Genomic DNA, 16,242 nt, shown 5'->3' with positions numbered 1-16,242 from the left:
TTACTTTTGTAAGTTTTCAGTGTAACTTCATTAAGGAAGCAAAAAATTCTCGTTTTAGAAGTTAGAACTGTGTGCATTTAAAAGCTATCAGTAACAAATATTATCAAACTTTTTATTTTTTTATGTGCCGTGGGTGATATTTCAGAGACATGATAGCCACTGGCTGTGAAGACAAAAATGTTCGTGTCTATTATGTGGCCACCAGTTCGGATCAACCACTGAAAGTGTTTAGTGGGCATACAGAGAAAGTGTTCCATGTTAGGTGGTCTCCTCTGAGGGAGGGAGTTCTTTGCAGTGGCTCGGATGATGGGTATGTATTTTTGGATTCTAATTTTCTAGTCCTAAAATTCATAAGCTTGTAATTTTCTAGAAGTGTACTTATTTATATGATCCAACGTGTATGTGGAACTATTTTAAACATGTACTTAACAAGTAGGCAGTTAACAAGTATCTAGTTGCATCCAACTAAAAGTAAATTAAAATTTTCCATACTTAGCATCTTATTCATGATTTCTATTTCCTTATTTATTGTACTTGCAATAGATGCTTATTTCTCTCTTATTAGGAACAAAGTTAACAGAAATCTGTTGGGAAAGGGAAAAACGTCTGAAACAATAAACCTTTGTAACATGTAGAGACGAGTTGATTTTTAATAATGTTCCCATATTTAATGTGGAAAACAGCTGTACTCTGTTTTCATTAAGAATGGAATAAAAGGAGATGATTATGTATGTTAGCATGAAAAGAAGATATTTTAGAAATGAGAGTGACATAACATTTTTTTCTGGGTTTATGAAAGTTTCTGAAATCTTGTCTATATTTTATATCCAGACAAGATATATTTGCATGGTACAGTTTGGGCTGTTTGAATATGAGATAAATTTAGGTAAGAAAAATCTTACTTGGTGCAAGTAAAAGTTGTGGTATATAGTAACCACATTATCCTGTCCTGGTATAAAGGGGAAAAAGAAGAAAGGAATCTTTTATATATAGCAGAAAGAGATATGCCTTAAGAAATAGAATATGTGGTATGTCTCTTAATAGTGTAATATAACCTTTGGAGTATTAATATTTTGATATTTTTCAGGTTTATATAAATCTTTAACTAAAAGATTATTATGAATTGTCCAAGCAGAGTTGGCATTTGGAGGTCTTAAATTGATTTTGAGTTCAAATTGTCCCTCAGTAATATTTGTACTCTACACAGTCAGTAGATTCAAGTAATATTATGAACCCATTTATATTTAAATTTTGTACTTGATCTGAGAGTGATTCCACAGACTAAGAAACTTATTTAACTGACAAAAACATGAAGTGTTTCCTCTATTGATAAAAGCATAGATACGAATTGATTTTTCAAATAATACCCGTCATCATACATGCTGTATTTTCAAGTTATACAAATAATTTGAGCGCTCTTAAGTTACTGTATACATGTTGTTAGTCATATTTTTCTTTGGCTTTACCTGTTCTGGACATTTTATTTTAAGAAAGCAATTTTTTAAACACATAAACTGCGAAATCATATATTTAGTATCAGGGGTTAATGACCAGTAAAAGTAAGGAAAAAATATTGGAATAGGATGGCTCTAGCCTAGTTAGTTATTCATTTTAAAATAAATAAAATTCATTTTTATTTGCTAAAAAGAAGAGAATCATAACATATATTGAAACATAAAATGTTTTTTCAATATACTGAGAAATAATCACTGTGTTCCATTAAGAACATGCTGATACTCCAGATAAATTATAACTTGTATTATATACATAATATTCTGTTTTCAGTTCTGTTCGAATCTGGGATTATACTAAAGATGCATGCGTAAACGTTCTTAGAGGACACACGGCCCCTGTGCGGGGATTAATGTGGAATACTGAGATCCCATACCTACTAATATCTGGCAGCTGGGACTATACTATAAAAGTGTGGGACACTCGGGAAGGAGCTTGTTTGGATACCGTGTACGATCATGGCGCAGATGTATACGGTAAAGTGTTTTTCATGTACTTTTAAATTTTGCTATATTCATGATTATAATTTCTGAGCAAGACAGTATTTTTGAAGAAGTCTTACAGGGTTTCATTTTGAAATAACATTTATCTTAGTAGAAAGTATACATGCTTACTATTTAAATATCAGAATACACAGACTATAATAGAAAATGTCATCAAAAATAATCAGAAACTAACTCTTGTTAGCACCATGGTGTCTTTCTCTCTATCCCTGTAGAGAAACATACACACACACATGCACGCACGCATGCACGCACGCACACATATACCCTTGCACATATTCTCATGTATGGCTTGGATTTTTCTCCGTTACCTTACCATCACCCCAAAGGTAAGTTGTAAAACAGGAAGTCCTTAATAACTTAGGTATGACGTATTTAGCCATTCCTTTACCTCTATTTTTGGATATTTGGGGCAATGTTTTGTTTCTTAGTATAGTACAAAGTTTTTTACTATAAATGAGTTGGGAATGGAAAATCAGATTCCTTACCTTTTGCACATGATTTTACCCTCATTTGTAGCACCCAAACCTTGATGGGGTTGAGTAGGTAAATTAAGAATGCAAAAATGATTATTGAGAGCAGTTAACCCTAACCTAGTCATTGTATCCATATGCTTTACGCCAATGGCCTTTTAGTTACTGCAGTGTGGGACTGAGTGTGGGAGAGAATCCCATTTCTGGACATTCTAAAATGAAAGGTCCTCAAGCCTTTCTTTATCGTGTAATGAGAACATCCACCCACCCATGATCACTGTGTATTCCATGGGTATGACAGTCAGCTCACTGACATACCAACTGAAATGTAATTCCAACACTTTCATCCAGGACCATCTGCTTTCTAATAATTATTCAACTCTGTATTCATATCTACAGAAGATGCTAAATACTTTTTTTACATCTGTGTATTGTTTTCAGCCAGGACAGAAATGTTATTTAAAACACTTCTCCACAACTTCAGTTCTGTGGAAGGGTTAGGAGGTACACATCAATAAAACATATTTTTCAGTGCTTCCTTTAGTAAACGGCTTTATTTCTTCCATCAGGTTTAACATGCCACCCACGTCGCCCCTTCACTATGGCCTCGTGCTCCCGGGACTCTACGGTGAGACTCTGGTCATTAACGCCGTTAATCACTCCTTTACAAATAAATATTCTGGCAGATAGATCCTGGGAAGAAATTATCGGGAACACTGGTATGGAAACTCTGCATGTATTAGATCTTCTTTCTAAATACGATTTTATAAGCGCTGTTTTCTCACTGAGTTGTGTCTCTTCTCCAGATTGTGCTGTAGAACAAGGCATGCCCCCTCTGCTGTGTGGCAAAGTGTCAAGAGACATCAAACAGGAGATAGAGAAACTAAGTGGCAACCCTCGTGTGAAAAAACTAAGATGGTTTTCAGAATGTTTATCAGTAAGTATTAGAGGAATTAAATGTGAAAATTTCCCCTTTGCCAAAGTGAATCATGACAACTTTTTGTCATTAAGTTATCACATATTTACATGTGTCATCCCAGTGTAAGAAAGCAAATGGTCCATAAGTTGTGAGGGCAATGAGACATTAAAAAAGAGACAGAAGAAGGCAATTTGCTGTTTCCACCCTACTAACACTGATAAAATCGATCATTGACTAATCAGTAGCATTTCTGACAGCCTTTAGGGTACTTCAGCTACCGATCTACCTCCTAACTTGTCAGCTGCGGCTGTGTGGTCTCCATGTCTGCTTTTATAGCAGCATGCTTCCTTACCTTCTATTCTGGCCCTCGCCTTGATATTACTATCTTTTATTATTGGCAATAAATCAACTTTTCCTTCTTAATTATTACTTGCACTTCAGAACCGCGTGTTTTGTATTGAAGACCCTTTTCACCTCAAGAACTATTCGTGATCTTCCACATGGTAATAGACAGCTGAGATTATTTCTGAGCTAACAAAATATGTAATCAAAAAAGTTTGCCACCGACCTTAAATGATTTTAAATTTAGTGTTATTTTATAAATTATAACAGTTTCTACTATATACATTTGAAAATATCCAAAATTTTCATATTATACCACACACGCTTATACACGCACATTTGTATATATAGAGGCTATTTGTTGGGACTGTGGGTGATTCAAGGATCTTTTGCAACGAACAAAGCTTTTCCCCTCTGGTCCTCAGTAGACAATTTGGGTGCATGCATTAATCCAACAAGGATCTCAGAGGGCCTAACAAACAAAAAAAGCAAATGGAAACCAGAAACAATAAATAAGATAGAGTATAGTTATTATCCTGGTAATTTTTCAAGTTAGATATGCCTGCATTATATTTTTAAAGGTGCAAAATGCTGTGGGGTTTTTAATTCATTATTCTATCTTTGGATGTTCTGTATCAACTTTTTAGCCTCCAGGTGGCAGTGACAATTTATGGGACTTAGTTGCTGTGATAAAAGGGCAAGATGATAGCTTACTTCCTCAGAACTACTGTAAAGGAATAATGCATTTGAAACATCTGATTACATTCCGAACAGTAAGTAAAGTATGCAGGTGTGATGTACTCAAACACAAAATTGTTTTGCCTTTTCACTATTAAAATAGGAAAATTATTTTTTGCATATATAATTAGAGTTGGTAGACTGAAGTAAGTGAACACTGAGGACATAAACCTTCAGTAAAAACTGATCACAAGAGTATCAATTATTTGGGGAACAGATTAAGGCAGCCATGGTTTTCTTAGGTTGAATCTCGTGAAATTCTTCAAAGGTCACCTGGAAAGCCCTTGAAATGCTTTACCTTTACACTCTTACCAGATGATTGTATGTATGGGCTACTCTGATTTTTGTCTCAGAGTCCTACTAGGCTGTATTCTGGGATATATTTTATTAAAACTGTTCATATTTTATCCCTTAATGAATTTCAGTACAAAACTACTAGTCACCTTATACATGAAGCGATATGCAGTTCCAACAGTAAACCAGTCCTGAGACCAGAAAGAAGAAAAAGCTTTTATATTTGCAATGAAGTATCAGTGGGTGACTATTTAATTGTTAGACCATGGAGAGCCAGGGATGTGGATTTGATGGTGATAGGAAGCAGCTATTTTCATAAAGAAGTACCCTTTTAAATCACAAACTAAACACCTAATGACTGTAACAGTTACCTATTGATAGTATAGAAACCGATTAGAATAATTTTTAGTTTTTATTTTTATTTATTTATTTATTATATATTTTTTCACCAGTTATATACCACTTTATCACTCACTACCTTTTGGCCTCTGGACTTCTGGTGAGTTTTAAGGAAAATGGGATTTAGCTTCTTCCCACCCACACCAGGCATATCCAAGCCCTACTCTTCACCACACCAAAATATTGTGTTTAAAGAGGTATTATATTTTATAGATAAAAAGGATTGATTTAAAAAATATTTAATTTCCAGTGCTATATGCTTATAAAATATGTGTCTGTATAATGCTTTTATAATGATCTGTTATCACTAACTGTTGCATAACAAAATTTAGATCATTTCATTTTCTTCTTAACCAGTCTGAAGCCCAAGAACTAACCACAGTCAAGATGTCTAAATTTGGTGGTGGTATTGGTGTCCCTACTAAAGAGGAAAGACTGAAGGAAGCTGCTGAAATACACTTGCGATTAGGACAGATCCGGAGATACTGTGAGCTGATGGTGGAACTTGGAGAGGTAAAATATGCTATTAAAGCAAAACCAAGGAGTCTCACACAGTGTTCCAAGTCTCAGTTAGATGCTAAATATCAAGCTTGTCTTCTTCCAGGCCTGGTTGGTTCTCTGCCAATCTGATACCAGGGGTATACCTCAGAGCAGTAGCTATCCAAGTGAGATCCCGGCTAGCAGTATCAGCATGCCTGGGAACTCCTCAGACGTGCATTTCCCACCCAAACCTACCGAATCAGGAACTCGGGGGATGGAGCCCAATGACAGGTGCCTTTCTAAGCCCTCCAGCTTCTCTTCCCAACAAGCTAACCTGTGAAAACCACTGTCCTCGACTCTAGTCTTTGATTCCTAAAAAAATCTATGTTGGCTAATCTGCTCCCAGTGAATTGCCCTTGCTAATACTGTTTGTCAGTCCCACACTGACCCCCTCTGAGGGTCAGCTGGTGAAGGCGCATTCTGATCTTCAGAGAGCACTGAATCAACAAAACAGAGTTTTCCAAAAAGGTTTGGATGAATCCATTCTATTAAAATTCAGGATGGTGGTTTCCTTTGGGAAATGGGTGGTGACTAAAATAGAGCAGAAGAGAGGAGGGGCTTCTGTTCCTTGATCTGGGAGCTCGTTACATTAGTATTCAGTTTGGGAAGATTTATTGAGCCTTTCATTTTTTGGCATGTGTACTTTTAGGTCAACAGAAATTCTACCCATGAAAAATAAAAGATTAGAATGACATGGACTCATTCCATGGTTGATAATTTCTGAAAAGCTCTTGGTTAATTAATTTTATAATTACAAAGCATGATGTTAGGACTCTAAAAGAAAAATGGTATTGACAAACCTAGTGGCAGGGCAAGAATAAAGACATAGAAGATGGACTTGAGGACACGGGGGTGGGATGTGGAAGCTGGGGCGAAGTGAGAGTAGCATTGACGTCTATACACTACCAAATGTAAAATAGTTAGTGGGAAGCAGCCGCAGAGCACAGGGAGATCAGCTCGGTGCTTTGTGACCACCTAGAGGGGTGGGAGGGAGACTCAAGAGGGAGAGGATATGGGGATATATGTATGCAAATGGCTGATTCACTTTGTTGTACAACAGAAACTAATACAGTATTGTGAAGCAATTATACTCCAATAAAGATCTATTAAAAAAACTAACTTAAAAAAAAGAATACTTATAAATAATATGAAGTAAAACTAAGCAGTAACATTACATTAAACTGTATCAAAATTAAATTTAGCTCACCTTTGTATTTCCCCATACATTAGAGAAAAACAATGAATTACTCCTTGATCTAAGATAATAAAGTGTACCATTTAAAAATGTTATTTAAAAGGAATTGCAAACTAAAAAAATGTTTAACTTAGGAGCAGTGTGAAATTCTTCTTATGAAGAAATAAAGGTATGACTTAAAAGTAACTTCTTTAACAGGGCACTTCTAGAAAGAATATCAAAAGTGAAGGAGAAAAAGAATAAATAAATTCGGTAGAACAGTGTAATTCTTTATCTTTCTGAGTTATATATTTGGGTGTATATAATTTTAAATTATATTTAATTCCAATTTAATTCAAGATAATTTAATCAGGCACTTACTTATGGAGCTAATAATTTTGTTGTTGTGCAGTTTCATCAATGGACTTAATGATCCAAAAAACTGTGCTTACAACCCTTTAGAAATATAGGTGTCCTTATAATTGTTCATGATCACCGCCTTACAAATAGCTTCTATTTCTGTAAAATTGATAGTGTGAGATTAGGAAAACATTTATTCTTTTCACTTGCAACACATGTTTTTATTGAAAGAGCTTGGTGATTTTAAAGTTAATTTAATCTACATTTCAATTTCTTTCTTCCATTCATCCCTACTATAATAAAGACGAATTTCCCCCCAAAAACATGATCATAAATAATGTAGTGTTAAAAATTCCCTAACCTATTATTTTCAGGCTAATTACCAATTTTCTAGCTTTACTTGCAGTAGAACTTGCCTGTCTCGGAGAGCCTTAATTAAAATGAAGTTTTGATTTTTGTAGTGATATTTCAGAATATTTTCTCCTCAGTTCCCTTCTAGACTTGAATTCAGTGAAATCTGTGTCTTCAAACAACAGTCACAATCAGCCTTAATTGAACAGCGAGCTTCTTTTAGTAGTAGTCTCATTTTTAAAATATGAAGACAGGAATATCAATTATAAAGGGAGAGATGACAATGAATAAAATTTATGACAATGAGTAGGGAAAAAATAAAAATAGAAGTAAATGCCGTGTTTGTTAAATATAAGTAACAGTGAAATAAAAATTTCAGTGTATATATGACTTTGAAAATAGAACATAGAATACCATAGACCAGATTACTCTGGTGTTGTGTGGGAAGGTGAGTTAGTATATTTTTCAAACTACATACTTTATGTACTACCCCTTCCCCCAACCTCCTTTCTTTTTCTCTCTCTGCTCCCCCCTTCCCTCCACCTCTCTTTCTTTCTCTGTAGGCTTGGGATTTTCCCTGCTATATCAGGGAATTTATATATCTTATTTTATTTTAAACTATGGTAATACTTATACCCTAGGGAATGCATGAGATAGTATACAAAAAATATGCCTGGAAACCCAAACACTCTAATAAAAGCTTGCGTTATAAATATGAGTTCATTTTTAAAAAAGTCTGTTAAGAGTTAGCCCGTACAATCAAAATGGGTATGTTTCTGCTCTTCTCTTCTCCTGTTCTAGTGGGACAAAGCCTTGTCAGTTGCGCCAGGGGTGTCTGTGAAATACTGGAAGAAGTTGATGCAGAGGTGAGGCAGAGAGTCTGTGTCCAAACAGATGTTTTACATTTTGTTAAAATAGAAGCAATATATAAGTATGCTAGTAGCCTTTGAGATTTTTTACTTTTATGTTGTTTTAAATGATAACTGAATTTTATATCTCCTGATACAGTAAATTAAATGAATCGGTTATAAGTCATTTGGCGTTCTTATATTTGAGCTGACATCTGATAAGAACAGTGGTAGAAGGCAAATTCCCCCATGTTGATGGAGGAAATGACAGATCAGTCAACATACTCACTGGTTAATGTATTGCTATTGAAGTATAAGTGGTAAGATTTCTTGAAGGTTAGCAAAGTTCGTGAAATAGTCATTCTATAAATAATCTCAGAAATTCTCTCTGTGGACACTAATTCCTGCCATGTCCTCTGCATGTATACAAGGTAGTTCTGATGATGAAGAAGGGTTTTACCACTGAACAAGGTTAACCGGATGTCCTTGTTCTAGAATGTAATAAACAAACAAGATTTCTTCTGAGGTGTATTGGTCTCCTAGGGCTGCCATAAGAAAGGACCACAAACCGAGTGCTTAGAACAACAGAAATGTGTTCTCTCCCGGCTATCAAGTTGTCAGCAGTGTTGCTTCCTGCTGGAGGTTCTGAGAAGGAATCAGGTCCGTGCTCTCCCCCTGGCTTCTGGTGGTTACCGACAGCCCTTGGCACTGCAGGCTCTGCTAAGTCTTCACGTGGCATTATCCTCCGTGCGTTTCTGGGTCCAAATTCCCCCTTTTTAATAAGGATACCAGTCATATCAGATTTAGAGTTTACCCTAATCCAGTACAACCCCGTCTTAACTAATTATATCAGCAAATTAAGTCACACTCACAGGTACTGTGGATTAGGGCTTCCACCACGTATCTTCTGAGGGGGAAACACAGACTGCTCTCTGTTCTGTTCTGTTCATTCGTTCCACAGACATTTAGCACTCACTACGTGCCAGTTACTGTAGAGGACTATTTAATGAGTAATTACCTTGCTTCTGGCATTAAAAATGAAGTTTGGTTTTCGTTTCACGGGACAGCGTTTAGAAAAAAATTCAACTGTAACTCACGTGTACCCCTAAAATCAATCAGAGACTAAGCATGAAATACAGAAGGATTAACGCATTAGCCGTGGGAAAGTGGACCATTCCCCAGCACCTACTCTCCCCAAATCAGTTAAGCATTAGCTAGCTCCAGCCCTCAGACTGCAGGCTCCTTAGAATAAGCTCTGAGAATCCAAAGTAATTCTAAGTTCATGTGTCTTCTGTTGTGTGTACAATTACTACACGATGGTAAATGTCACTGCTCCCACTGAAACCTTAATAAAGTCAGGTTAGCAGAGGGTATTTATTTCACAAAACAATTTTGTTTCAACCTAAGAAACAAGAGTCTTTTTCATTTATCTTTGAAAACCAACACCTGATTTTCTCTGCTCCTTAGTTCACATGGTGGCCAGAAAATCATCTCCCTGCAGCTCCTAAGTTCATGTTTTATGCATCCAGCCATTTAGAAAGATTGATCGGCAGTCTCTCAGCCCTATTTCTAAATGCCCAGGAAGAGAATATTGTTTCTAAACAGCTATAACAGGGAAATCAGGGTCAGATGGTAAAAGCCTGGTTGTTAGGGAAGACTCCAGTGACCCCATGAACTGGAGACTGTTAACAGTGATCTAGGCAAACAATAATAAAATTGTTGTTTTATTATTAAATAAAAAAGTGTCTACTGCACCCACCCAAAGGTTGGCAATTGAAATGGAGTTTAATGCAGGTGCCAGCATAAATTAAATATACCAGATTAGTTCTCAGTAAAACTGAGATTGAACGTTAAGAGTGGCATTAACGAGGTTGGTCACTGAGAAAGTAATGGGGACATAAAACAGGCAAAGAGAAACAGAGACAGACAGACAAACAGTGATGGATGTAGAGAGACAGAGACAGACACATGTATATCCTTCATAATCTTCAAGATCAGGCCCCCGCTCCCCCCTCACATATTGGGAACATTATTTTTCTTTAAGCTACCTTGCCTGGGGCAAAGCTCCTTAACCCTTTCCAGCATATGAGTACAGCAAAAACATAGCCAGTTATGACAGCGAGTAGGGAAAAAATAAAAACAAATAAATTTCATGTCTGTTAAATATAAGTAGCAGTGAAATAAAATTTTCTTGAATTATCCTTTTTAATGATTCTTAGGCTACTTGCATTTAGAGGCTCGCCAATCGTGCTCACTAAAACACTTAAAATTCTCTGTCTTTAGTGAAGTAGACACCCACATATGCATTCATCCAATTGAGGGTAGATGTCCCATCACACATATCTAGGTAACAACTTATCAGAAAAATATATTCCTTATTTTAATAGCTAAGCTACATTAATTTTAAGACCTGAAATGTTCATTGCCTTTAAAATATGAAAATTTGTAGTTTCCTAAGGGAAAACAAGTACTAACAGTGTTTACTATTTCAGGAAACTTTTGTCCTCCTTATGTGATATGATTATAAATCTAAGTCTTTGTGGATTCTGATGCAAATTTTAGAGACTTCAGAGAATCTCAGTCAAACTGAGAACCTTGAAATTACTATGCTATATAAAAAAAAGCTTTGTTGTTATTTTATTAGGAGAGCTGATCAGCTGATCCAGGAAGATAAGGATGATGTCATTCCATACTGCATAGCCACTGGCGATGTGAAAAAATTAGTCCATTTTTTTATGTCAAGAGGTCAGCTGAAAGAAGCTCTTCTTGTTGCCCAGGTACAAACACGTAACGACACGGGCTGGACACACTGGGAGGGGCGTGTGGGAGGGGGAAGGTCATGTTCACGTGATGGACAGAGTTGTAGATGGCTTGGCTTCTGCCCACCTCCTGACCTCCTTTCTTGGACATTTCAGTCACCCTCTCTTTGCTCTGGCCACACTGAACCTATTTTAGATCTTTAAACATGCAGGCATCTCTGAACTCTGGCCTTTTCTACGCTGCTGAACGTTGCATACACTTGAACAACTCTAGTAATCATTCACTTGAAGCTTCCTGTTGATACAACAGAGTTCATGGGTTGGTTTTTTGTTTTTTTTTTAATTCTAAGCCTATCTCCAAATCGTAGTATAAATTTCAAACATCATTTAAATATACTTTGTTCAAAAGAATATTCTGAAATCGGTCCGTTATCAGCAGTTAGCTACAGATTAACTAAAGATTGCATTAAATTCCAGGCTGCTTGTGAGGGAAATATGCAAACCTTCCATGTTTCAACACCTAAAGGATCTTCTTATTCTGATGATATCTACAAGGAAGACTTTAACGAGTGAGCGATTCATTCTTTGTTGGGGATCAATACTTTTTTGTGGCTGGTTTCCCTTTAAGGCAGTTCATCCTTCTTGGCACGCAGAGGACTTGTCTGTCTCGTGTCCTCAACTGCATTTCTCACCACAGTCATGTTCCGTCACAGCATCCGTCCCTAGACGAGGAGGGAAATGTCAGGCACATAGACACAGCCACCACACGTCTTATGTAGCTTCCAGAAAAGCAAACTGCATTTCAGTACAGAAATTGCATATAAAGCACCTAAATCCTTAAAATCTGATCAAACCTGCTGGGGAGGAGAGGCAGTAAAAGTAAGATGTGCTGTTTATTAATGTTTCACCCTAGACTCAGTGTGGATAACATCTCCCTGACATCACTCAAAATCCATGACACCCTGGTATTAGCATCTGGAACAACATCTAGGTCTCTTGACATATGCACACTACTATATATAAAATAGGTAACTAATAAAGACCTGCTGTATAGCACAGGGAACTCTACTCAATACTCTGTAATAACCTCTATGGGAAAAGAGTCTAAAAAAGAGTGAATATATGTATATGTGTAATTGATTCACTTTGCTGTACAGCAGAAAGTAACACAACATTGTAAACCAACTGTACTCCAATACAAATGTTTTTAAAAATTAAAAAAAAATGAAATCCAAATACTAACGTTTTTAAAAGAAATAGAAATTAGGATTCTCCAGCCTTTTGACCTTTTTCAAGTCTAGTAATCTACCTTCCTCTGTGTCTTCTCTTAGCTCCTATCATGGCCCTAGGAAATAGGATATTTAAACTTTTAGGACACTTGACAAGTAAAAATGATCACAAAATGTTAGGCAAATAATGTGTTGGGACTAACGCATTTCTTCCTGGTTTTTTGCTGTTATTCTCTGCCATTTCTAAACTTGGCATTTTAAAGATCTAACATTACACCACCCCTGTTCCAGTAATCACCTAAATCTTGAAAAGTTTCTGTTCAACCTGTAATTCTTCTAAGGTTAACTGCCCCTATAGCTGAGGCATAAATTATTCGATGTAGGATGGGAAGTTCTGAAAATTTGGGTTTTCTTCTGAAAAGAAGAAAAATTGCAGGGGAGAGCAGGTAGCCTTATCAGCTCATCTGCTACGAAAGACTGCTTTCCTGATTTTCCCCCCAAATCAGGCTTTCTACCTATACCAAGGATATAAAATTAAATCTTGTTGGATCCCTTAAGCAGCTTGTTATAAAAAGGCATCAGTTCACTTTTATGATGGAGTCCTTGTGTTTATATCCAGTACGTACACTTTTTCTTCCTAGACTCCTGCAGGAAGCCTGCAGAGAGCTGGCGGAATGGTATTTTCAGGATGGCCGGGCAGTCCTAGCCGCGTGTTGCCACCTCGCTGTGGATAATATCGAGGTACATTTCAAAGTGGCTCATGTGAATGAAAAGCTCTTAAGATACGTCATGATGTTTGAGGGGGAATAATACGGTGACTTTCTATGTAAGATCTGGTTTTTGCATGCTTTCCAAGCCTGAGCGATGACATGCCCAATAAACACAGATAAACTGTACAGACTATGAGATCTTTTTATTTACCTATTTATTTATTTTCATTACAAGAGACATATTTGTCAAAACCTTACTTTAAGTATTTCATCATATATGAGAAGCAGGAGTGTGATAAAGGGAAGAGTCACTGGACTTGGACTCAGAATACCTGACTTTTGAAAGCAGTTATTTTTATAAATACTTTAGTATATTCTTCGCAAGTTATGTTTTTGAGGTATTTTTCATTTGAGCCTCTAATGTAATAGGAAACAATTAAGTAAAGATGTGGGTTCTATTTTGCATGTATCCTTAGCTATGTTGGCCTTAAGGGATAATTGATAGTCATTGTACAGTATCGAGGAAGATTTTACGAATTTACTTTTTTTTCTGATAGAGGGACTGAAGGACATGTTGAGGATACTGCAGAGAGACTGTTATTAATTACAAAAATGTGAGCAAAGGCTCGAAACTCTTAAATTCTGACCTTATAAAATGTGCTCTGTGTCCCTTTATCAGCTTTTCCATCTGAAAACTGTAGTTGCCCTGACATAAGTACTGTAGACAAATGTTACACTCGGTATTTTATAAGAATAATCGATTATAGGTTAATACAACTTTATCTGCTTCACGAGATGAAGTAGGGGAATGATGAGGCTGCCCAGCATCTATGAAACTGAAGGAATTCTTTTCTCATTGAGCAAGCTGGCTATGGCGTACCTGATTCGCGGAAACGAGCTGGAGTTGGCAGTCTCTGTGGGCACAGTGCTTGGAGAGCTGGCAGGACCCGCAACCCACTATGCCCTCGAGCTGCTGGCGAGAAAGTGCATGATGATTCCAACGTGGTGAGCATTTCTAAAGTCAAAGAATAGTTTCCTAGTGATGGAAGCATTTTTTGAATGTGGTAAGTTGCTCTTGATAAGATGTGTGTTGGGAGAATATAGGAGCTCCCTTTTAGATAAAGATAAGATGTGAGCACGAATTAAGAGTGAGAACTACCGTGGCTATGTAGCGAAATCTGCCATCACTTATTCTAAAGTAGCCCAGTTGTAACGTGTAATATTTCAAACACATAAAGCACCATGAGACAGTAAATGTGCACTTCTTAAGATTATCAGGACCACGCATTCCCACTTCCCATTGCGGAGCACAGGCTCCGGACGCGCAGGCTCAGAGGCCATGGCTCACGGGCCCAGCCGCTCCGCGGCATGTGGGATCTTCCCGGACCGGGGCATGAACCCGCGTCCCCTGCATCGGCAGGCAGACTCTCAACCACTGTACCACCAGGGAAGCCCAACATTCCCACTTTTTAAATTCTGCATGTCTACACTCAATCTTGTCAGATCTTGGGTCTTAGTTTGAGGTTTAGAAAATAAAGTCACTTTTCTAATGGAGAGTAATAATAAAGATGGTATAGCCGGACACTTGGAACAAACTTGGGCTGTGCTGTAAGAGGCAGACCCGGGAGAGTCCCTGGGGGACCTGGAGCTCCAGCTCACAGCAATTCTCCCTCACTTCTCAGGGCAGACAGTCCTTCATCGTGGAGGAAGGAGATGGTGCTGTCACTCACGTGTTTGTCGAATAAAGATGATTTTAGACCTCTGTCTTCTCACGTAGAACCTTGGGAAATTTCTACATAAGCTTGTTTATGAGGACTTTCACGTGTCCCCACTCTACACTCCCTGCACACAGGCCCCCACTCTTACGATGGAGCTATACAGATGCCACTGTTGAACACTACAGATGAGAATCATCGTCATCGCTAGCTAACACTTCCTTACCGCTCACTGTGCGCCATGCACCGTCGTAAGCACTTACGTGCAACATGCGACAGTTCACTCAGAACTATGCGGTCGATGTTGATTTGCCTCTGGTCTCAGTAATTGGTCGTGCCAGGACTCAAAGCTACATAAACTGGCTCCGGTGTTTGCACTCCTAGCTACTGTCTTAGTCAGCTGGGGCTGCTGTAACAAAATGCTACAGCCTGGGTGACTGATACACAGGAGAAATGTATTCTTCATGGTTCTGGAGAGTGAGAAGTTCAAGATAAACTGGCACATTCGGTGTCTGATGAGAGCTGGCTTCCTGTTTCGTAACTGGCTGCGTTTTTGCTGTGCTCACGTGGTGGAAGGGGTGAGGGAGCTCCCTGTGACCCCTTTTATCGGGGTACTAAATCCCATTCATCGCGGCTCTTCCCTCATGTCCCTATAACCTCCCAAAGACCTCACCTCCTGATACCATCCCGCTGGGGGTTAGATGTCAACATAGGGCTTTTGGGGGACACAAACATTCAGTCTATGGCAGCTGTCACACTACACCGCCCCCTCATCCAGGGCTGAGTCAGAAAAAGAGCAGTGCTTCCCGGACTCCTTTCCTGTTGGATCTGGGGGCTTCAGAGAGATTCGGGAATCTCAGAGTTATTCTAATTTTTACCCATATCTTACAGTGATGTAAGAGCTCCCTCCCCCATCAGAATGGAGTGGTGCCCCACCATCAGTCTCAGACTTAAGTGTACCTAACGCAGGCCATCCCTCGAGAGGACCCAGTTCCGTCTCTCAAGAACTATGGTCGTTGGCTCAGACCCAACCGAAAGCACGAGGTCTAACTCACACTACTTAACCCACAAAGGAGACTGACTGACGCTGTGCTAAAAGTCATCATCTAATTCAAATACAATGTGATTACTGAAGTAAAGGTAAAAAAGTAGCGAAACATGGATATTAAATTTTAAAGAGGTTTCAAAATCTTCCACCTGACTCTATGTCTTATTGCTTTTAATATAAAACAAACTTCTCCTTCCTTTTAACTCCCCCCAAGAGTCCTTTCTTAATATAGCCATAGGTTTGTGCACCAGAAACCAGGATAAAGTTCAAACGCTGAAATACATGCATCTGGCTTTTTTTTTCCGAGTGAAATCTAACCCTAATGTAA

At 37.9% G+C, this 16,242-nt stretch overlaps 1 protein-coding gene across 1 annotated transcript in view; it reads left to right on the top strand.

Moving 5' to 3' along the window:
* Nucleotides 1–16,242, top strand: part of WDR17 (WD repeat domain 17) — an 86,470-nt gene that overhangs the window by 51,103 nt on the left and 19,125 nt on the right. The window contains exons 14-25 of the mRNA XM_027122519.1: nucleotides 146–310; nucleotides 1,786–1,988; nucleotides 3,058–3,207; nucleotides 3,295–3,425; nucleotides 4,397–4,522; nucleotides 4,913–5,104; nucleotides 5,538–5,693; nucleotides 8,407–8,471; nucleotides 11,098–11,230; nucleotides 11,690–11,781; nucleotides 13,083–13,182; nucleotides 14,017–14,156. Coding sequence (XP_026978320.1) covers nucleotides 146–310; nucleotides 1,786–1,988; nucleotides 3,058–3,207; nucleotides 3,295–3,425; nucleotides 4,397–4,522; nucleotides 4,913–5,104; nucleotides 5,538–5,693; nucleotides 8,407–8,471; nucleotides 11,098–11,230; nucleotides 11,690–11,781; nucleotides 13,083–13,182; nucleotides 14,017–14,156 — 1,653 coding nt within the window. The remainder of the gene's footprint in view (nucleotides 1–145; nucleotides 311–1,785; nucleotides 1,989–3,057; nucleotides 3,208–3,294; nucleotides 3,426–4,396; nucleotides 4,523–4,912; nucleotides 5,105–5,537; nucleotides 5,694–8,406; nucleotides 8,472–11,097; nucleotides 11,231–11,689; nucleotides 11,782–13,082; nucleotides 13,183–14,016; nucleotides 14,157–16,242) is intronic.

The sequence above is a fragment of the Aethalodelphis obliquidens genome, unplaced genomic scaffold (assembly GCF_003676395.1).
Source record: "Aethalodelphis obliquidens isolate GAN/ISIS:26980383/991018 unplaced genomic scaffold, ASM367639v1 scaffold25, whole genome shotgun sequence".
NCBI lineage: Eukaryota > Metazoa > Chordata > Mammalia > Artiodactyla > Delphinidae > Aethalodelphis > Aethalodelphis obliquidens.
Note: the sequence above shows the minus strand (reverse complement) of the source record. Positions and strands in the feature narration are given on the sequence as shown.